Source organism: Symphalangus syndactylus, chromosome X (assembly GCF_028878055.3).
Source record: "Symphalangus syndactylus isolate Jambi chromosome X, NHGRI_mSymSyn1-v2.1_pri, whole genome shotgun sequence".
In the NCBI taxonomy this organism is placed as follows: Eukaryota; Metazoa; Chordata; class Mammalia; order Primates; family Hylobatidae; genus Symphalangus; species Symphalangus syndactylus.
In genome coordinates, this window is record NC_072447.2 from 28,106,246 (window position 1) to 28,129,369 (window position 23,124).

The 23,124-nt window shown below is 41.6% G+C and overlaps 1 protein-coding gene across 5 annotated transcripts; it reads right to left on the minus strand.

Annotated features, from left to right (window-relative positions):
* Positions 1–544: 544 nt before the first annotated feature.
* Positions 545–20,623, minus strand: GEMIN8 (gem nuclear organelle associated protein 8). 5 transcript variants are annotated; one of them, XM_055268763.2, is made up of 5 exons: positions 20,475–20,623; positions 16,759–16,928; positions 12,299–12,346; positions 10,920–11,376; positions 545–1,095 (listed from the first exon to the last, which is right to left on the minus strand). In XM_055268763.2, the coding sequence occupies exons 3-5, from the start codon at positions 12,311–12,313 to the stop codon at positions 839–841; spliced, it is 729 nt and encodes a 242-aa protein (XP_055124738.1). In that variant the 5' UTR covers positions 12,314–12,346; positions 16,759–16,928; positions 20,475–20,623; the 3' UTR covers positions 545–838. The 5 variants fall into 5 exon arrangements, with proteins under 5 accessions (XP_055124738.1, XP_055124739.1, XP_055124737.1 ...); XM_055268764.2 differs by having other exon boundaries at positions 16,756–16,928; XM_055268762.2 differs by having other exon boundaries at positions 16,847–16,928; positions 20,475–20,616.
* Positions 20,624–23,124: the final 2,501 nt, after the last annotated feature.

Consider the following 23,124-nt stretch of genomic DNA (forward strand, 5'->3'; position numbering starts at 1 on the left):
CTGGGTTCAAGCAATTCCCTTGCCTCAGTCTCCCACGTAGCTGGGATTACAGGCACACGCCACCATGCCCGGCTAATTTTTTGTATTTTAGTAGCGACGGGTTTCACCATGTTGGCCAGGATGGTCTCAATCTCCTGACCTCGTGATCTGCCCACCTCGGCCTCCCTAAGTGCTGGGATTACAGGCATGAACCACTGTGCCCGGCCGCCTGTTTTTATAAATAAAGTTTTATTAAACACAGCCACACCCATTTGTTTACTTACTGTCTACAGCTGCTTTCACACTACAAAGGGAGGGTTGAGTAGTCACAACACTGACCCTGTGGCCTGCAATGCCAAAGATATTCACTCTCTGGCCCTTTATAGAACATGCATCCCTCTCCACTAGAGGAAGTGGTATTTGTCTCACTACACACTTGGCTCATTTTTAGTGGGGGCTAATGGAGCTAGAGTCAGAGAGGGTATCTGGTTTTTTAAAGGCATTTGTGTAGTTCAGACAGGTTAAAGACAAGAAAAGATAAAAAAGCAAAACACCAGGCAGTATCTCTAGGCAAGAACTTTAATGAATTGAACTGTTACCAACAACATAAAAAACCAGTATAGTATATGCAAAATTATTTTATGTCAGGAGAAAATTTATCATGTTGGCAACAGAACATGTCCTGCAGACCTCCAAGTGGCTGACATAGTACATCCACCCCGTGACAGGCCCACTGGGACTGTGGTGAACATGCCTGTACCCCAGTACAAAGTCCCCTTTCCCTAAGAAATGTACAGAAGGAGAGATAAAGAGCGTGAACCCAAAAGGAAGGAGAGGCTGGGTACCCTGTGCCCTGAGCTCAGAACTTCAGGGGGATGACCGGCCAGTACTTGGGCTGCTTTCGGTCACAGTGCTTGTCAAAGCTCAGCTGCACTGCAGCCTCCATGGCTTGGATCTTGGCAGCACTGTCCCCGTACAAACGCTTCATCTCGGCCTGGCGCCGCTCACCAGGCCTCTCAGTTGGGGCTTCTACCGACCGGCGGGTGTTGTAGTACAGGTCGTGGTCAGCGTTCACATAGCTGTTCAGGCGCTCTGCATCCAGCTGCTGCTGCCGCCCTGAGAACAAACACGAACGTGAACATGAACATAAACACACGTGTGTGCACTGCAGAAGGAGCCCGGTGAGTGCTGCTGCTGCTGGCCATGCCATCTGCGGCCCCCTAAGGTCCCTCATCTTTCCCTTTCCAACTGTGAAACCAGGCCCAATTGTTCCAGATGAGATGCTTACCAGATTTTGAGGCAAGACCTGCAGATTATTATCATCATTCACCTACCAAGGGGTTATTATACACTGAGAGAAATGGCAAAGAGTTGAGTGCCTATAGTCCCACCTACTTGCGAGGCTGAGGTGGGAGGATGGCTTGAGCCCAGGGGGCAGAGATTGCAGTGTACCATTATACTCCAGCCCGGGTGACAAAGCCAGACCCTGTGTCAAAAAAAAAAAAAAAAAAAAAAAAAGAAAAGAAAGAAAAGAAAAGAAATGAAGAGCCATAAGGAAACTCGTCACTCCAAACTACCAAACCTCTGCAACAAGCCCTGAAAACACAGGAAAGAAATGAACCCACCTGAGGTTCTCTCTTTTCATCTGCACGGCCCACTCACCACCTGCCCAGCTAGGAATGGCTGACAGAGCTTGCTTGGTTTCAAACACTGCTCCAGGCCAGCAGGGAAACAAAAAGCCTCCTGGAAAGTCCAGTGTTGCAAGCAGTGCTTACCACCATGAATGAGGTGATGTGGGGGGAAAAAAATCACTCCTTTGGAAGAGGTATTGATTTTAGGTAACCTGGAAAAGAACAAGTGCTAGCAACCACAGTATGCAATGATGATGGATGATTGATTATCCTTCCACAGATTTCGAAACGCAAATCGTACCAAGCAAGGAAAAGTTACATGAGTCAACACTTGCTGAAGGAAAAAGGGTGAAGAAAGGGCAATTCTACAAATGGAATTAAGGCCTCTGACTTCTAATCTTCCTGCTATATCAAAAAATCTGCAATAGTGGGTTGGTTTTCTCACTACGGGATTTGACTTTCCACTTCACAGGCTGGCCTAGGTTAAACTGCAAGTGGTATCGTTACATACTTTTAATCCTACTAATTTAAATGGATTCTTGTAAAGCAAGAGGTATCTATTCAATTTACTCTTCCCTCTGTTTTTTACTATGGCAAGTCCCAATATCATAATTTTTATTCTTATGTAAACTGCAACAACATAAAAGTATCAGTAAGACAATGCTGCATAAGGTAAAATTTAGCCAATTTCCATAGCTCTTGTAAGCGACTCTGTCAAGAGAGAAATTGATAGCAGAGAACACATATACACGGCTACTATGGCTATCAAGAGAAACGCCACGAGATAAGGAATTAAGATGGTTGTAGGGAAATAAAACAATCATATAAATCATTCTTCCATTGTTGGCCCTCCCTGCACTAATACATGGAACAGAACATGGTAGTGAGCTAATCGAGTGTGAATGGGAAGATATTTATAAGGCCATGCATAGTCGCTCGCATAAATCCTGCTCTTTATAAGCATCATCATGGCCTTGGAGGGAAGGAGTTTTATAAACTTGGAAACATTATTAAAAATATATGTGGCCATTGCTGTCTTGGAACATCCACAGTTTATTTTTACCTAAGGGCTTATATGAATAAGCACAATGACTATCAAACACAATAAAAGCTGTGTAACTGCTACCTCACCCATGGAAAAAATATATGATTAACTCACTGGGCAATGCAGAATGAAACCAAAATATTGGCCTAATATGCAAATGAATGGGGGCCACCAAACATTTGTTTCTAATTTTTGGTCTTTCTGCCAAGTTTGAAACATCAGCATATAAGTTGTTCAGTTCTCTCAGGTGTTTAAATTCTATGCCCCCTAAACTGAGTTGTGTTGGAGTGGTGTGGGAGTGGATGAGCCAAACAGTGGGTTAGAGAAAGCACTCGACAACTGCCATGACAGCTTCTTATTTCCGCAAGAGTTCTGTGTGTTCCTGGCACGCAGGTCAGGGTGAAAGCCCCACTGGGGACTAGCTTCTCCCTGGGGGCATCTCTGTTTTTCTCCTGCCTCTGTCCTGGGATGATTGAACCTGACTTTGAAGGAAAGCTTAGCTTCGTGCTTTTAGAAGGAAGAGCGGGGGTGACCTAGGACACTGGGTCTTGGTATGGACAGTACAGACTGGTGAGATATATTCAGTCACTAAGTTCATACAGGCCTTTCCCACTTGCCTCTTTCTAGGAACCTTGAGCAGGCAGTGGGTGGGCTGATGGCACTGCCCAGGCTTTCCAGGAAAGGTAGAATTTGGCTGAAGAATCTCTCATTCAAGGGCTACTTTTCTGAAGGCTTGGCATTTCCACATTAGCACAACACAGTCCCTCTGCCATCTATGAGCAGCCTTGTACCCATTACCAATCCTTTGGCTCTTTTTTTTTTTTTTGGTCTATCTGGAGATGATCCCACAGGTGGGGTTGCTGAGTGCCTTGGAGTCTCTGCATCCAGAGGGCAGAGCCCACAGTCAGAGTTCCCAGACCACTGTCACATTACTCTCAAATTTGTCCCAAGACTATAATCAGCTTCACTGACAGATCTGGTGACACAAGACATGTTCAACTTCCTGCATAAATCCGAGTCTTTGAGTTTAGAAGTTTGAACAAACACTGAGATCTTAGCTATCCTAAGTATTCTCTGCTGGTAGGATGTTGTGAGTTTAGTCTTTGTACTTTTGCATCTTTTTTTTTCTTTTCCTTATAATTTAAAATGTTTGTAACAATTATATATAGAGAGATGTGTTCTCTTATTGTTGACATCTGTGAATGACACACAAGGTTAACACAAAGCAACCCCAGTTAATGATGCTGGTACAATTTTCCAAGTTTGTACTTAGCGTGTGCCCATGGGTTACCATCACATGATTTTAGTTCTTAATAAAGTTCATACAGTGTAAGAATAAAAGAATAAAAGACATAGCCCTCTGCTTTTGATTCTTGATTCAGGCTTCCTCATGAATTTTTTTTTTTTTCGCTCTGTCACTCAGGCTGGAGTGCAGTGGTGCAATCTTGGCTCACAGCAACCTCTGCCTCCTGGGCTCAAGCGATCCTCCCACCTTGGTTTCCTGAGTAGCTGGGACTACAGGTGTGTGCCACCATGCCTGGATAATTTTTGTATTTTTTTTTTTTAGAGATGGGGTTTTGCCATGTTGCCCAGGCTGGTCTTGAACTCCTGAACTCAAGCAATCCACCTTGGCCTACCAAAGTGCTGGAATTACAGGCGTGAAGCCACCGTGCCTGGCCCCTCATGAAAATTTAAGACCCAACCCTTATCCCCTCCTTGCCTCTCAAGAGATTTGGAGGTTTAATGGTTTCCTGCATACTGAACAGTGGCCCTAAAACACTGAACTAAAGGGCAAGAAGCCTGTCACCTGTGACCTACCCTGTGGGGGTCATTTATGGTGGAAGGGCACTGTCACCTTTACTCACAGCTATACCCCCAGCCCTGGGAGGACACAATGCCTGACACAAAGCAGATGCTCAGGAAGTGACTGTCAAATGAGTGCTCAAAGGCCATGCACGATTTTTTGTAAACAGCTCTTTTCCTTCCAGATGCTGTTAAAGAACAATAATGACAACTTGGGGATTGACAACAGATGCTAAAATCTCACAAGGTACTGGGCGGAACTCCCTTCCCTGTGGGTTCCTCAGAGCCTCCCAGGCAGAGGGGCTAGAGGGGAGGGGCACCAATGAGTTGGGGTCGGACCCTATTCTCTTACATTCGAATTGCTTTGCCTCTACTTACTCACACAATTTTTTAAAAAGTCCTAAGGCTAGGCTACAAGTTGAAAACCAGTCAGTTTAAAACCAAATAACTGCAGACAGGCTGTGCACTGATGGTCACAGCCAGCATGTGAAAGTACTTTAGCGTGTACTGACTTAGGGGACCAAGTAAACCTCAGAATGGAGTATCAGAGTTTGAAGGCATCCACTCATTCTGTTTTCTATTTATTGCTACCTTCCTTCCTTCCAATGAAAAAAAGGATTCTCAATCACTAACAGTTTTCCTTGCTATCAAAACAAGGTGAGCACTCAGCCAGCCAGATGGAAAATCATCTGACCAAAGCAGACCAGTACGGACATCACACTTCAGATGCCACTGAACAGTTGCCTTGTCATGGAAGGTTTGGTCATTTTTATTGGCAACAGCTGTAGGACTCAATGTTACCATACACTTTTATAGGGTATTTTGGCAAGATACTTTGTTTTAATATGAATCAGAAATCTTTTTTGATTCTATTCCAGCTTCGAAATAGGATTGTAGTGGGTTGAATAGTGTCACCTCAAATCCATGTCCACCTGGAACCACAGAAGGTGACCTTATTTGGAAATAGGGCCTTATAGATGTAATTAAAGGATCAAGATGAGATCATACTGGATTAGGGTGGACCCTAACTCCAATGACAAAGTCCTTGTATGAGACAGAAAAGGACACACAGACACAGGGGAAAGGCCACGTGAAGATGGAGGAGAGATGGAATGATGCTGCCACAAGCCAAGGAACACCAGGAAACACCAGAAGTTGGAAGAGGTGAGGCCCTACAGCCTTCAGAGGGCGTGTGGTCCTGTTGACAGCTTGATTTGAGAACTGTGAGAGAATAAATCTGTTTTTTTTTTTTTTTATTTTAAATCCACCCAGGTTGTGTAATTTGTTACAGCAGCCCTGGGAGGCTAATACAAGGGTTAATATGCATATAGGTTAAAACAAGAACAATAGTCATGTATTATTAAGGAAAAACTTTACTGGATTCCATCTGGGTTCAAGATACATAATCCTGGTATTTTTCACATCAATCTATTTGTCTACATGATGTGACCAATGTCACATCACATAATAGTCCATAAAGGAAAAAAAAATCATGGAAAGTTACCAGGACTTCAAAGAATCTTATATAGCAGGAAAACATTCATCCAAGATTATTCCACACATAGAGCCCAAAGGCAGAACATGTTAGAGGCTAAAGCATGGAAGCAGCAAGTGGCAAAGAATGTTTTTTTTCCCTCACTTTCCTAGGACTAGTACATCTTTCTGATTATATTTTCTGCTATTTTGCCAAAATGAATGATTGTAGCACAACCGAGGGAAAGCACAAACTTGATGTATGCCATGAATGCCTCATTTCTGGCTTGTCCGCAACCACCCAGAACACAGGTACATGCCAACAGAACTGGAGCCATTTCAGACTGGTCTTCTCTCTTCATCGCACATCCCCTGCCCCATGACAAATGTAATCCTGCAGTTACTGGACAATCACCATTTTTACTTTTACAACAGAAGTGCATTTTCACATTCCTTTCCACTTTTCTGCAGCCATTAACACGTATCATCTCACTGATCGGTTTTGTGCACCTGTGAATATCTGCACCAGATGAAACACACACGCATGTCAGGTTTGTGCTCAATCACTGCAATTTCATCCTTCAACCTCATTGACTAAAGCAAGACAGCTCACTAAATACTGGGCCATAAACTTCACCGGGTTCTCTAGGTTTGACTGACTAAAGGCTCACTATGAAAACTACAGTCTCAGCCTTCCCACTCAGATGGACACAGCGTAATGGAGCAGATGTCTCCCCTCAAACCTATGAAAACCACATCTGGGCTCTCTGGTAAGAACAGCACTTTGAGTGTCTAAGCCGGGAGTGAACTAAGTCTTTTTTTCTCTCATTCCAAATTGACCCTATCCCTCAAATTGGCCTAGTGCATACCCTACTTCTTGACAGCTGCCCCGGGGTGCTCCTCCTTTGACTGCCTGGGTCACTGGCTCTACCCCTCATGTGCATGTATAACCATGAACCACATCACAGACACTCTTCTTCTATGTGTCACTTTACATTTCATTTTGTCTCCTCTTCCCGATGGGGTTTAAGCTTTTAGAATATGTCCCTGTTTTGACCCAACACCCTCAAAACATAGGTCATAAATACCTGATTGGCTCAAACCCGAGAATACAGTGGTGGTGTTTGTTTCAGAGGGCCTTACTCTCTTTTGAGGGTGACTTCCACTCATTTTCCCTGTAGGTATTAGCAATATAACCTTGCAGTCTCGACTGGTGGTCACTTATGACTACAAAATGGTATTTTTCTTAACCTAATAATAAACATTTTTCCTAAGAAATAATTGAAAACACAGCTGACCTTTAAAACTTCATAACTGTAAACTTTCTCATAAGTTATTTTCCATTGAAGCTTTAAGTAACGGAAATATCTTGTTAGGAAATGATGACAGACATAATCAAAAGCATGCATGTTCCCACTGTACAAAAGGAGTTCTTATCCTAGTCAAGCTTTTGGTGCTTTTTATCCTTGAAATATGTTAAAGTAGAGACTATCTGGAATCTGAGTAGCAATCACAAACAAGAACATACTGTCCAATCTGAAGGCCTTTATCCTAAGAAAATATTAAACAAGACTCAGGCGATGATGAATTGCATAACTTGTACGTTCCTGTGGAAGTGAATAATACTGAAAAGTTAAAATTTTCAAATTTAGTGACACTTCCTCTTGCTAGTAACATTTTCTAAAATCCTGTGTTCTTCAAAGCATTCATGTGCAAAGCTGAAAATGTCTTTATTGAACAAGTAGCTTCTAGTGGTTTTGAGAGCAAAATGAAACAAAAAACTTGAACCAATTATTCATACTACCCAGGTCCCTTATCTCTTTATTAAAGCTTTTTCCAACAGTGTATGTAACTAACCCTCCATGAAAATTTCTGGTGAAGGTAATGAATTGGAAAGCGCCATAGGCACTCAGATTACTTACATATGAATTCCATCATTCATTACCGCTTGAAGGAACACTTGTTCATCCTGTACCCACCAAAAGTGCTGCTGGAAAAAATAATGCTAGTGATCTGTTGCCCATTATTTTCTTACTGGTGCAAGATCGGGCCCTGGCAGCTGCTTCTAATATAGACCAAGTCTTTAGATTCCAGTCTGACACCACAGTCTGTTCTCACCCTCACCAGACAATTCTCACATCTCCCTGGGACCAGGTAATGCATTCAGGGAAGGCTGTAGGAGCACGACACAGACGCTAAGAAAAGTAGTTTTGAATCATGCTATAACTACACATTTTAAAAGTACAAAGAATTGAAAGCTTGTTTAGTGACATTATTAGTAATATTGAAGTGGGTTCATTTTCCCAGTTCATGTACTTTACTGTGTTAAATTTTATCAAGCAAGAATATCCTTGAAACAGGACTAAAAACTGTGTTAATTGCTAAATTTGATGGACACCAAAACTTTCATTCTTTCATGTCTTTAATATTGTAAATCAGTTTAAAAGTTTGAAAGGTGTCACCCAGAGCAGAAATATGACCTTTCTGAAGTCACAGAACATCTTATTAAAAATATGCAGAATCTTGGCTGGGCATGACGGCTCATGTCTATAATTCCAGCACTTTGGGAGGCCGAGGCAGGTGGATCACCTGAGGTCAGGAGTTCAAGACCACCATGGACAACATGGTGAAACCCCATCTCTACTCATAATTCAAAAATTAGCTGGGTGTGGTGGTTGGTGCCTGAAATCCCAGTACTTGGGAGGCCGAGGCAGGAGAATCGCTTGAACTCGGGAGGCATAGGTTGCAGTGAGCTGAGATGGCGCCACTGCACTCTAGCTTGGGTGACAGAATAAGAATCTGTCTCAAAAAAAAAAAAAAAAATATATATATATATGTACAGAATCTCAATCAAGCACTAATCAAGGCAAACGGTATCAGAGCAAAACCAATTTATGGTTAATAATCCATGTTAAATGATGGGTTACTAGCAACTAACTGTAACAATAACATTTATTGGGCACCAACTTGGTACCAAGCACCATTCTATAACTTTTCTCATATTATCTCATGGATTCTTCATAATTACTACCCACTAATTAGGATCCTATTTCACAGGTGAGGCAACTGAGGCACAGAATGGTGAAGGCAGGGGGCTTACAGGAAGACGAGAACCTCTAATCAGTGAGTGGTAGAGTGAGGCTGGACCTCTGTGATTCAAGCAGTTCTGCCACAGCTGCCTCCATACACTGTTGCCAGCAATAATATGAACACTGGAAAATGAGGTTCAAGACAGAAGTTGCAAGGGTTTTCATAAAATTCCCTTTTATGATGGTTTGCTATCTAGATCACGGTAAAACAAATAAGTAATACAGTTTTTTCAGACAGATGACAAGAACTGTGGGCTTCCTTTATGTCCCAGTCACAGATTGCATTTGGGGACAAAGAAAATCTCTAGTGGACAAAACATGTTATTCTACTTTCTGGTAAGGACAAGAGTAATAAACCTGATCTCCATCCCATTTTCTCTGTCAAAAGCTGTAACAAACAGCATTCCAACCCAAACATGGACATGCTCCAATGCCTCTCATTTGTTGCATACATTAGACTAATGGTTGTTTCATATCTATATTTTTAAAAAGGGTAAAATTTATTTCTGGAGATCAAGGAAAAGTATTCTATGTGTAATAGAAAGTACTGTCTTAAAAGTATTTGTTTGGATATACTTCTTTCTTTCTTTTCTTTTTTTTTTTTTTTTGAGACAGGGTCTCACTCTGTTGCCCAGGCTGGAGTACAGTGGTGTGATCATGGTTCACTGCAGCCTCAAACTCCTGGGCTCAAGCCATCCTCCCGAGTTGCTGGGACTACAGGTGTGAGCCACCACACCTGGCTGGATATACTTTCTAATATGCTCAAAGAAGTACACAGTTTAAACAAAAGAAAGGAAGTGAAAAAAATCTGAACAAGTAGTTTAGTGAAGAAACACAGACGAAGATACTAAAGGATATAATATTTTATACAAAGCCCAGTGCTCAGTTCTTGGTATCCAGTGGGGATCAATAAAAGCTAATTTATCATTAGGAAAATGCTGACAATGACAGACAGGAATGAAACTCCCATTCCCAGGTTTCTATGCTTCTGTGTCATTGGAAAATTATAGGTAAAATGTCATACAATTAGGCCTCACTTAAAACAAAACTGAGAATGAATACTGGTTATAATAGGGAGAGAAGCATTTGTATCTCACCAGACCAGAGAAATGGTCTGGTGAATTTTAATAGGAGAGCACAAAAGCTGTTCTAGTTCTTTCTAGTAAGGTGGTAAGAAATTTAAAAAGAAAATTTCTGTTTTTGACTGAAGATATAAGACCTTTATCATAATTCTCTGATCCCATGGACAGGGCCTCAGTGCAGAACCAACAGGAAAGTTGTAAGTGCCAGGCATTTCGTTATTCTGTTTAGGTTCATGTTATTTAAGATTTGGGACCTCTAGCACCAAGGACATCTCCAAGATGTGTCCCAGAGGAATGGCAAAAGTATTTTAGGAACCTAGCAGTCTCAGGGACAAGTCCTGGTGTAGAGAAAGCAGTACAGGAAGTAGAGTTAGGCAGATTTGGTTTGGATCCTAACAGCAAATTACTAGTTGTGTACCACAGAACAAGTCAATTAACCTTTTTAAGGTTCACTTTCCTCATATATAAAATGAGTTTAACACTCTGAGGGACTGCTGTGTAGATTAGAGCGTGCACACACACAAGCATGCACACATACACGCTCCATTTAGTAGAGTGTCTAATGGTTAATAAATAGTAGAACTACTATTAGGATAAGCTTTGTTCTGGAACAAAAAAAATGTCTTATATTAAAACAACTCCAGAAACTAACATAAGCAAGGTACAGCATCCCCATAGCTTTTCCAGGCTTAGGACTGGATTTGGAATATTACCCGTAGCCAATGAAGAATTATAAAATTACTTTATATATTAGAGAAAAAAATGTAAAAGGCAGGGCAAGGAAAGGAAGCATGAAGAGACAGAGGCCTGAACTTACGTCGTTCTTCTCTATGCCTCTCGGTCTCTGCAAAGTACTGGCGGAGCTCTTCGGTGATTTCCATATTGCTCAGGTCACATTCTACCTCTGCATCTGACTCGGTCTCCATCTCTTCCTCTTTGGTCAAAGCTTGCTCTTCTCTTGTGGATGCCTGGATCCTACTGCTGTAATGTGAATGCTGCCCAGATCTTCTGAAATGTGAAGAACTGCAGGGGTAGTCCTGCCAGGCCACATGATGGTCATAGAAGGACTGAGGATACACAGCCTCGTTATTGTAAGAGCTTTGGGGAAGAAGTGCAGGAGGGAAGTACCATGGAAGACTGAAACAGGATTCCACGGCCTTCCTGTAGGCATTGTGATGGCTTTGCATCCAAGCCATTGCTTGATGATAATGTTGCCAGTATCTTGCATATACCGGATGAGAATACCAAGGCCTGGTAGCTTTCGATGTTGATGCCTACAAAATGAAAGGAGGTGGAGGGTGGACACCAAAGTGTTTATTATCCTCAAGAGAAATCCTCAAATGTTTAATCTGCTACCCAATAGGTACTTACTTAGTATTTGCTAAATACCTACTCTACATGAGGAGGCTACTGGGCCCAAAATTGTGTGAGACAGGTCCAGGCCCACAATGGACACCAAGTGTATGCACACTTGCTAAGTCCATGCACATGAGGTATGCACAAGCCAGCCAATTAAAGCTATGGAGCATTATAATGTGGGGATGAAGGCTAGTGATCGTTTCTAGATGAGATGCAGGGAGAGAGAAGACTGGATGTTTATCACCTTGGCCCTCTCTACCCACTGTAATTAAACGACTAGTGCCAATTGAGCAACGGCGTGCTAAGAACCACACTAGACTGACGAGCATGACAGACTTTAGTTTTTCCCTTTCTGCCCCCTAAACTAACTTGCTGGCCTGGGCCACCCCTAAATGCCTGGGGCAAGAGATGTCTAGGAGCGCACCCAATAGTGCTTTTACTTTCGTATTTCTTAGGTCTTCTCCATCGTGGAATGAGAATACCAAACTTTAAAGACTAAAGTTTACCAGCAAACTACCGCAAGGACAAAAAACCAAACACCGCATGTTCTCACTCATAGATGGGAATTGAACAATGAGAACACATGGACACAGGAAGGGGAACATCACACACCAGGGACTGTTGTGGGGTGGGGGAAGGGGGGAGGGATAGCATTAGGAGATATACCTAATGTAAATGACGAGTTAATGGGTGCAGCACACCAACATGGCACATGTATACACATGTAACAAACCTGCACGTTGTGCACATGTACCCTAAAACTTAAAAAAAAAAAAAAACTAAAGTTTACCTTTTTTACTTATGAGCTCAAAAAAAATAAAAAAATAAAAATCTTACCTTCACTGATGCCATCTCTGATTGTGAAAGTCCAAATGGGTGCCGAAACTAGGAAAGAAGAATCACAGTGCAAATGTCTGAGCAGTATGGTTGTGTGATACTTGTGGCTATTTTGTGGTTTGTGAGGCAGCTCCCAAGGAACTGCCTCTTCCCAGGACCATGCCTGATTTCATGCAACCTATCTACATGACGTTGGTTCCTGGGCTATGACTTTGTGGTCTGAAAAGGAGGGATCCACTTAGGTTTGATTAAGTGGGTCAAAAGATCCTGCATGGTTCAATTACTTATTTCCCTATAGGAAGTAAAGTCTATGAAAATGACCATATAAATATTTAGTAGTTAGTGTGTATATATATATATACACACACATAAATATACAGACATATATACTGAGGCTGGAGAGATGTCTTATTCTCCAAGTCCCAGATAATGTATATGTATAATGTATATATGTCTGTATACACACACAAAATACACAACATGAACTAAAAATTTACAGTTATTACTTTATTCACCAATCCTTAACTCATGCTAATGCTTACTTAAATTAACCCTGGGTCTTCCTGAGGCTTGAGGGGAACACATCTTTCCAAATGACCAGAAACTTCTGTTGGGTCTTGCCTTAGGTCTGGGACTTGGAGAATAAGACATCTCTCCAGCCTCAGTTGTGCCCTGGGCTTTAAGTTCCCCAAATGGGCTTTGTTTTCATTTTGATTGCAATATGCATTTCTCAGCCAGCATGTGACATCACACTCTCCTTGCCTAACCACTCTGTCTCTTCACAGGAGAAAAAACCACTCCATGGAGTCTCTACTGAAGCACCAGATAGACTGCCCTTGGCAAATAGCATTGCTCTGCTGAGATTTACTCTTCTCTCTACCCACCTGTTGTGATTTGCTGATTCGATGCATGAAATACCCAAAAGTAATGGCTAATCTGCAGCTGTACCTTTTTCAATCTATTTAAAATAGACATTTTTTTTCTATTCAGAGGTTCAGAGCTACACCAGAATGTACTTTTAAAAAAGTTAAATAAAAATATCCAAAAATGCATGAGAATTTAAGTTTCTGTGAGACAAAACCACTAACACAATGTAATGCTGAGCAAACAACTACTTAAGGTTTTGAAACTTTGGAAATCAGATACTGAAGCAGTCTTATTTTTCCTTTTCACTTAACTATAGGGTAGAATTAAAAAATTCCCCAACCCTTAAGAAACAAACTTTACTTGTTTTATAATCTCTATCAGATGTTTTGCTATGGTTATATTAAGAACTGAGATGCTAAATCAACCACTTCTATATTTTAAGATTTAGCTGAAAGAGAATTATTCACATTCTTTTTAAATATAATAAACTTTCAAATAGGGTACTTCTAAGAGGGCTGACATAACCTTCTATAAATTTATCTTAAACATAGCCCATAGTTCCTGTTCCTTGTCTTAAATTCAATACTATGCATACATGCAACGAATATAAACTGAAAAAGTTAACAAATGCAGTGTAAATTAAGTTCACATTACTTTTAATCTATAATTTTAATGTTTTAAAGGTTTAAAACATGAACAAGTACCTGAAAACCTAGCTAACTGCTATGTGCTTTACAGGCCACTGAAGAAATATAAAAGTTAATACTTAGGTGGCTTACCACTCAGAGAAGTAAAACATAAATGAAATTATGTAGAAATCAGTATGTACTTAAGAGCAAAACTGTAAGGTGCAGCCTTTAAGTGGCTAATTCACTAGAACCAGGTTTTATATTTCTTTCTTTTCTTTTCTTTTTTTTTTTTTTTGAGACGAAGTCTCACACTGTCGCCCAGGCTGGTGTGCAGTGGGGTGATCTCGGCTCACTGCAGCCTCTGCCTCCCGGGTTCAAGCCATCCTCCTGCCTCAGCCTCCCGAGTAGCTGGGACTACAGGCACGTGGCACCGTGCCTGGCTAATTTTTGTATTTTTAGTAGAGATGGGGTTTCACTATGTTGGCCAGGCTGGTCCAAACTCCTGACCTCGTGATCCGCCCGCCTTGGCCTCCCAAAGTGCTGGGATTACAGGTGTGAGCTACCGTGCCTGGCCCAGGTTTTATATTTCTATCACTGAAATCCGAATAATTTTCTGAGAGCCTGCAGCACCTAATGACATTAACGCAAACTGTATGCGTATCTTAATCAAATTTGTTTTATAGATTAACAAGCAGCACAGGAATTAAATTAGAAAAGTCTAGGAGACATCTGCATGTGTTCTGGAAATTAAGTGTTTTGAATCCAGACTTCTTTCTATGCATCATGAGGCATTTAGAACCAGGTCAACTAAAATATCAATTATTCCAAATTAGGAAGTGTGATAGCCTCAAATATGGAATAAACACCACTGAGATCAAACACTACTGTAGACAAAATCTTGTTTTTAGTTATAACTGGGAAAATCCAGTGTGGTATTAAAGGTTGTAGCACCAATATTCTGAAAATCCACCAGATGGCTAAGAGAGGCTCCATTTTGCAAAGCTGGAAGTTTAGGCATGTGAGATAAAGTAGACTACCATTTTAAGGAGCTCAAGGGTCACTGATGATGTTCTCCAGGCTGCTCAAATGTCAATGGCTGTGATTTAGAGGGAGGGGGCAGACACTGTAGCTCACGCCTATAATCCCAGCACTTTGGGAGGCCGAGGCGGGTGGATCACCCAAGGTCAGGAGTTCAAGACCAGCCTGGCCAACATGGTGAAACACCATGTCTACTAAAAATACAAAAACTAGCTGGGTCTGGTGGCGCACATCTGTAATCTCAGCTACTTGGGAGGCTGAGGCACAAGAATTGCTTGAACCCAGGAAGTGGAGGTTGCAGTGAGCTGAGATCGTGCCACTGCACTCCAGCCTGAGTGACAGAGCGAGACTCAGTCTCAAAACAAAAACAAAAACAAAAACAACAAAAAAAAAGAGGGAGGGAGTACTAGTTTGAGGAGAGGTAACTTTGATCCAACAAATCATCTGGTAGAAGGGCTGCTATGTTAGAAGGCCTCAGAGATCACCCAGGTACATCCTGAGCGCTTATGCAAGAAAGAAGCCAAGGGAATCATTTGAGATGACTGAAGAAAGCCAGTTCCAGCTTCTGAACCAGAGGCAGTTCAGAATAAGCCCAGAGTGCCCACTATCTACATTAATTAAACATATTAATTCATCAGCTAAGGTGCTAGACTCTTAAGACCCAGGACATTATGAAAGGATGAATTTATGTTAATGATGGAGTGCAAGAAACTCTGTAGGCAATTTTGCTTTGCTTTGGTTATGCTTTCCTCACAGTTTTGACCACTGGGACATTTATAATCAAACTTGCTGCCATCTTCCAGCAAGTTTAAAGTCCTGAGGCTGTATGTAGACTGTGCTCATCTCACTCTTGGCTTTATTATTTTCTCTCCCTAAATCCCAAAACCTACTTGTACTTGTAATAGCCTTTTACATTTTAAGTCTTTTTAAGATTCCTAAAATCCTATATTCAAATTAACCAATTTGAATAACTGACTTGAAGAATTACACATTAGTCTCTCAAAAGTCAAATAAGGCATAGAAAAACATGTCTAAAGGAACAGCAACTTGCATAGAGCTTTATAATTATTTTTAGCTAGGTCTTTCCAGTATTATTACTTTATGACAGCAATTTTTTTCAGTAAAGGGCGAGATAAATATTTTAGGCTCGTGGGTCACATACAGTCTTTGTCGCATAGTCTTCATGTTCTTTGCTTTAAAAAAAAACACCAAAAAAAAAAAAACAACACACCAAACAACCCTTTAAAAATGTAAAAGCAATTCTTAGCTTCCTGAAGTACAAAAAACAGGCTGTGGGCTTTTATTTTGCCCACCCCGGTTTCATGTTAACACATTTTGAAGTTGTATAGATTCTTTCTGAATATACTGAGCATCCTAATTGTTCCTCAGTTTCCACTTGGGAATCAGTAGAGGAACTTCACGATTCTCACACGTTTCATAAATGATTAGGTTTGGAGAAAGACTAGTGGAGGCAAGAAAACTGACTATGACCAATAGCAACCATGTTGACCGGTTGCTAATATGTGGGACACAAAAACACTCTCCATGACTAAATAAGGAAGTTGGATCTTTTCTTAAATATCCATATAAACATTTAAAGACTTAACTAAAAATAACAATAAAAATTCTGCAAAACCATATCAATCGGCAGGGCTTAGAAAGCAAACAGGACAGAGCTCTGAATGTCTATTCCCTGGAAGGAATATATATTCTTTCCTGCTAAGCAATCAGTTGGTCAGTTAATATCAGTTAGCTCCCAAGGGAAGAAGAGGTCCTCTTCTAAAGATGGGTCCGATTAGCTTTTTTAAGCTGGTTATTTTCTTCATGCATGGAGAACTTAAAGAGCTAATAAGAATGCCCGGGTTTCTGAAAAGCCAACATCTAAATAATTATAGACATTATAGCAACACCTTCAGAGACTACTACCTCTCAAAGAAAAGAGAGCTGATGGTTGCTGCAGATTTAGATGCCCTTTGGTCTTTAATGGTCTTTAATTCGATCTTTCATTCCTCACTTCCCTGGGAATGTCTCCCAGTCTTTTATGGCCCAAGCCTTCAGGGACTGAACAGTAACTTTTCTCCAATGGGCTGGTGGAACTGAAAGAAAAGAGATTGGCAATGTCAGGGAAGGCCGGGATCCACAGCTCCACAAACCCGGCAGCCCTCTCCAGTGAGCACAATGGCATAATGGCCACCACCCAGCTGAGCCCAGGCGAGTACAGAGACCATTCATTGTCTGTCCTCAACCACCAAAGAAGGAAGGAAAAAAACAGGGTTGAGGTCATTCACTAAACACTGACGAGGCCTACAGGCAAGGCAGAGACTGAGTCTTGAATGATATATTTTTCCACATAGCCTCTCTTAAAAAATGGATTTACACTTCAGTACGTCTGCTCACCCTGCAAGATCTATTTTTAATGCATAAATATATATAAAGAACAATAGACAAGAACTTTGTAGTTTTCAATGGATAAAATGTGACTATTTCCATCAAGTTACCAAAAAATTTCACAAATAAGTGGCTTTGTTGACAGGTAGTGCCATCAAATATATTCTTTTAATTACATATTTATGTTCTTATAAATATAGAATATAGAACAAATCATAGCAACCAAAAAAGTGAAATAAAAACACAAATTCCCCTAAAAACTAGAATGTATATTTGAACTAGATTTTCCTATCTTCCTTTTCTACTAGAATTCTAAAAATACATGAAAATTCACCTGCTTTGATCTTTGCACAGAAACACATTAAAAGCCAATCATTAAATAAGTTACTCTGGCTAAAGCCCTGAAAGTCAAACCTTTGCTACAAAGCTCCAGTGATTTGGTTCTCTGAGCCAACCAGGTAATTTGGAGGATTTAGTTAGGTCTTCAGTACACACTATTTCAAGGAGATCTGCTGGACACTGCAGCAAAATAAGTTGAAGGTATGGTGAGAAATCTGAGTGAGATACATTGAGTCATATGCGGTTCCAAGGAATCTCTCTGTACATGCAATAATAACCCTATCACAGAAGATGTCTTCCAATAATACACACAACAGTAAGAACTTCCTCACTAAGACAAAGAATATAATAAGGTTTTGTTGAGGGCCAGGCTTCCTGCCCCACCCACTTGGGCAGCCCTGCCCCCATCCCTGGCTGGTTGCTGAGGCTGGCAAGCTCATCTGGCTTGATGCCCTCATGGGCTCCCTCCTGTGTCTTTGCATGGTCCCTGCTTAGTGATTTGGACATCAAAGATGGCTCAAGTCCAAATGGCCTTCTTTCACCTGCAGGCTTCCAAGCTCCATCTTGGGCAGGACACAGGCCTATTCAAGTGCACATGCCACTGTGTTCAGAAAGCCTGCACCTCCCCGTCTATAATAGCTACAGTTAAAACTGACAGGCAAGGGAGCCAAAAAACTGAGTTTTATTTTCTTTTCATTCCCTCAATCCCCAACCCCAATTTATCCTCTTCTGGATGTTGTAATAAAGTACTGTCACAAAGAAGGCATAGCATGGGGAAGGAGTAACACTGAAAGGATGTAGTTAACAATTCTTTTTTTCATACAAATGACATTCCACCCACAGAAGGGCATTGTTTAATTTGTCAGCAAGTGTGATGAATTTGTGAATGGATTTATTTGCAAGTTCTCTGAATCCCCATGTGACTAATATCAGAATCAAAAGTGAAATATGAGGCCAGGAACAAAGTTACCCTCTGACTCAGGAACACAAGCAATGGGATGACTGAGAATGACATAATGGTAACACAGTTCAAAAGAGGAAACAGATAAGTTTGTTTCACACCAAGTATGTCCTTCATAAGCAAAACCTAGTGTGACCATAAGGGAATAAAGGTTGAATAGGTAGGTTCTGCAAATTAAGAGCATAACAGCAAAAACCATGGCTAGTTTAAAGTAGTTAAGATTGCTAGTACATTTCAGGAGTCTTATTTCAAATTTACTTTTTTCTGTAAACATATTCATGGTAATTCCATGTTAATCTCTCTTTTCTGAATTTATAGGCACTCACTATGCCTCATTTACTTGGGCACTTACTCAATTACCTGTAGGCATGGATTCTACAATCTACTTTTAAGTTTCCTATTTTCCTTCCAGAATAAAAATAATAGCTAATACTTCATGCTCTTAGATGCTGTTGAAATTGTTGAGCTTGTCTGTTGTTTCCTGATAACGTTCTCTCCTCCTATATCTACTCCCCAAAATCTCTGAGGACCTAGTAACTCAAAAAACTGACTATAAAGCACCAAATCTTTTCAGGAACCAAATATTTAAATACATTATGTTTTCAAGGATCTTTTCAATTCATCTGATATTTGATCAACTACATTCCCTTTTCACTTGTCCAGCTGTTCCGTGGCTGAATTTCCTCTTGTAGAGAAGTTGTTCAAAAAAAGTTCTGTACCGACTTTGCAAACTCTCCAATTTACACTCTAGCCTTAATTGTTCAAAACTTTCCCCCATCATTCTCATCTCACCCTATCCTTTAAAAAAAAAAACCCAAATGATTAATCACCATCTATAGAACAGTTTCAGAATGAACATTTCTCTCTGGAACTTTAGTTTGTATACTTCCCCAGCACAGCAATGAACATACAGGGGGGATTTATACACCTGTGAACTTGCTTTCAGTTATGCTTATTCCAAGTTACTAACCAGCAGTCTTTAAAAATATATGGTTTCTGTTCACACCGAAATTACAAAGAGACTGTTATTCCGATAAATTATGCTAGCAAAAATAGTATTTTTAAAGGGTAGCTCTCATCCTACAATTCATGGGGGCTGTGAGCATAAATAATCCTAGAAGTGTTGCGTTACTAACCTTTAGTCTAGATTTTTTAAGTAATATTGTTCTGATTTGAGATGAAAAACAGCTGAATACACAGCCTAGCCTGTCAAACGAGTTTAAAAACATCATTCCTGAAAAAAATAAAATTGTTCAGAACCATCTGATCTGTACTAAGAGAACATCAAGATTTCAGAGCTAAAATGCACTTCGTTGGCCACTGGTTCAACTACAGCTCATTACTGATAAGTGGGCAGAGACATAAGGCCCATAAACCGTAGGCGCCAGATGTCTCAAGATAACTCCCACCAAAAGCTGACCTCCTGCAGAGGTTAAAGTGCAAGAGAAAAGAAAGAAACCTCGAATTTTTGAGCAGACAGGCCAATATCCCAGACATCCTACAAGTATGTGGCTGTTCTGGGCGATCTTCTATTCAGATACTGGGCTGGATGGGCAAAATCCGAATTCACCTACAGACCTTAACACGGTGGTTCTCGGCACGCCAGAATCACCTGGGCAGCTTTAAAAACTACTGATGCCAGGGCCCCACTATTAGAGATTCGGATTTAATTGGTCCGGGATGGGGGCCCGGGGATCAGAATTCTTAAAAAGTCGTCCAGTGATTCGGAAGCACTGCAGAGCTGACAGCCTCTGGGACTGGTCCCCTCTCACAACCTGCAATGATTTAGGAATCTCATGGGCCTCTGGCCCCACCTTTTTTCGCGGGATTAAGATAATTATGACAGCAATGTGACGTCCAAGACCTCGGCTCTCTGCGCATCAGAAGCCAGGGCCCGGGGCCTCTAAGCTCCTCCCTCACTCCCCGAAGGAAACCCAGTCGTCCCCAAAGTCACCTCGTGGGCGCGCAGCTTGCGGATCCTGGGCGTTGGCCGGGCAGGGGCCTAGTTTTCCTTGGAGAGACAGAGGGGGAGTGGGGGACGCGAGGGGGGCGGCTGTTGCCGGGGCGACTGGAAGCGCGCTTCCGGTGCGGAACACGTGGCGTGGCGCGGCGCGCCGGAAGTCCCCCCCTGCGTCGCGGACGTCACGTTCGCACCGCAGGCGGGGCAGTGCTGGAGGCCGGAAGCTGCCTGCTAATTGGCTACTCCGAGTGGAGCGCCGGGGCGGCAGGCGTGGGATGGCTGCGGGTGGTGGGTCCCGCAGAGAGGGACCTGCGCCGGGCGGGGCACTGGGACCGCGGCGGGCACCCGCGCCAGGGTTCGAACGGTGCTGTCTGCACCGGCGAGATAAGGGTCGCTTCTGCAATGCCCGGGTCTCCAGCCTTTAACTTTTTGTCCTTTCCTTAGCTTTCTTCGTTTTCCTTCCCTTGTCTTTACTTAGCCTTTTCTTTCTTCCTGTTTTCTTTCTTAACTAAAACAGTTTTCGTTTCTTTCTTTAATTTGTCCCAGGAGAAAACACCCAGTCTTTGAAAATAGATTAACGCAGATCTCAGTTTGAGTGCGAGTCCAGTGCTAGGTTTTTAACCTCCCCAAGCCTCGTGTGTCTCATCTATAAGATATGCATAACCTAATGCACAGTGCCTGATGCATTGCAGCAGACAAAACGTTAGTACTTACTAATATGTTTGTAATTATAACCATCACAGCAATACCTGCCCCGTTAACATCACAAGAGTCATTAACAAGAACCAAGCATAAACAATTAGAAGTCTTACGTGACGTATCATTTCTGGGGCAATGACCATATTTAATACTTTCTGGGAATTTATTCCAAGGAAAAACAGGTACGAACCAGGTAGATGTTTATTACAGAATTATTTTAAAAAGTGAAAATTGGAAACGACCTAAATGCCCAACAAGAAAATGCCTAAATTAATTGGGAGATATTAATGACGTGACATTACTATATTATTCCTGGACTATAGAAGAATTAAAATGGTATAGAAGAATATTAACTTTAACAAATATTTACTGGATGCCTGCTATGTGCCAAGTATTCTATGTTAGCACTGTCCATTGTAACCACTACATGTGGCCGTGAGAACCTGAATTGTAGTAGTCTGAACTGAGATACACTGTAAGGGTAAATTACACTCTAGATTTTGAAGAAGAATGAGAAAAAGAATGTAAAATATCTCAATTTCTTTATAGTGATAACATCTTAGAGAAGGACTATTGAGGTTAAAGACTAAAATTTGATCTTTATCTTTTTACTTTATTAGTGTGGCTACTAGAACATTTAAAATTATATATGTGGCATGCATTGTATTTCTATTGTACCGTGGTATTCTATTTACCGGATACACAGTAGTGAACAATACAGTTTTGGGGCTCATAAAATTAAATCTTTTGTGTAGAACCTAGACAATAAGCAGATAAATAGAATTGTATGTTGTGGTGAGTTATATGAAGACAGTATAGCAGGGTAAGGGCCAGAAAGTATGTGTATATAGAGGGGGATTATTTTAGAAAAGATTATTCCTCCACCTCAGAAAATGGATGTGGGAGGAAATGAGATATCTATGGATAGAAGCAGGAGATGGTAGGAGGGTGATGTCTTGTCGGAAAAGTCAGGTGTGGATTGAGACAGATAAGTCAGATGGGGCCTGGTGGAATCTCTACCTCAAGGAAGAAGCCAGCATCTAGAGCGGCAGGAAAGAAAGATGGAGAGGGGTAAGACAGGGAGAAAGAGCTCAGGGGGTTCCTGGGAAAGGCAGAAGGATGCAGGCCTAGAGTGGATATAGTTCAGGTAGAGTGATTCCTAGTTCTATGAATGAAAAAATACAATATATATGGTATACTATGGCATTAGATAGAATATTAGTTGGCTGCTGTCACAGAGACCCAGAAGAGGAGTGGCTCAAACTGTTGAGAAGTGTATTTCTATCTCATGGCAGTCTGGGTGTAAGGAGTCCAGAGTATGGCAGCTCCACCTGTCTCATAGCCCCACCCTCCCTGGTTTCTTGCCTTGTTCCACATGGTCCAAGATGGTGCACCACTGCACCTTTCAGCCAGTGGGAAAGAGAAAGCCAGGGGCATGCCCTTTTCCCTCTAAGGGTTTCTCCACCTTGGCACTATTCACATTCGGGGTTGGATAATTCTGTGTTTTGGGGGTTGTCCTGTGCATTGTAGGAGTTTTAGTAGCATCTCTGGTCTCTACTCACAAGATGCCAGTACTGTCTCCCAGTTGTGACAGCCAAAAATGTCCTCAGACATTGCCAAATGTCTCCTGGGCTTGGGGAGGGGGCAAAGTCACCTCCAGTTGAGAACCACTGCTTTAAGAGTACTACCCAGAGGCAGCCCGCAGCACTTCTGATCACTTCCTACTAATGGCCTGAACTTCATTACTTAGCCCTCCTAAGGGTACAGGAGCTTGGATTTGTCTTTTTCAGATGGCCAAGTGCCCAGCTAAAAGTTGACTAAAGAAGAAAAGAAACTAGCTGTTTCTCCCATACCCTTGTTGCTACAGGGAATGGAAATTCTGTAGCTGATTGAGGATGTAGTCCTGTTCTTTTCATCTTTAAGTCTGAGTTTTAGTCATTACTCA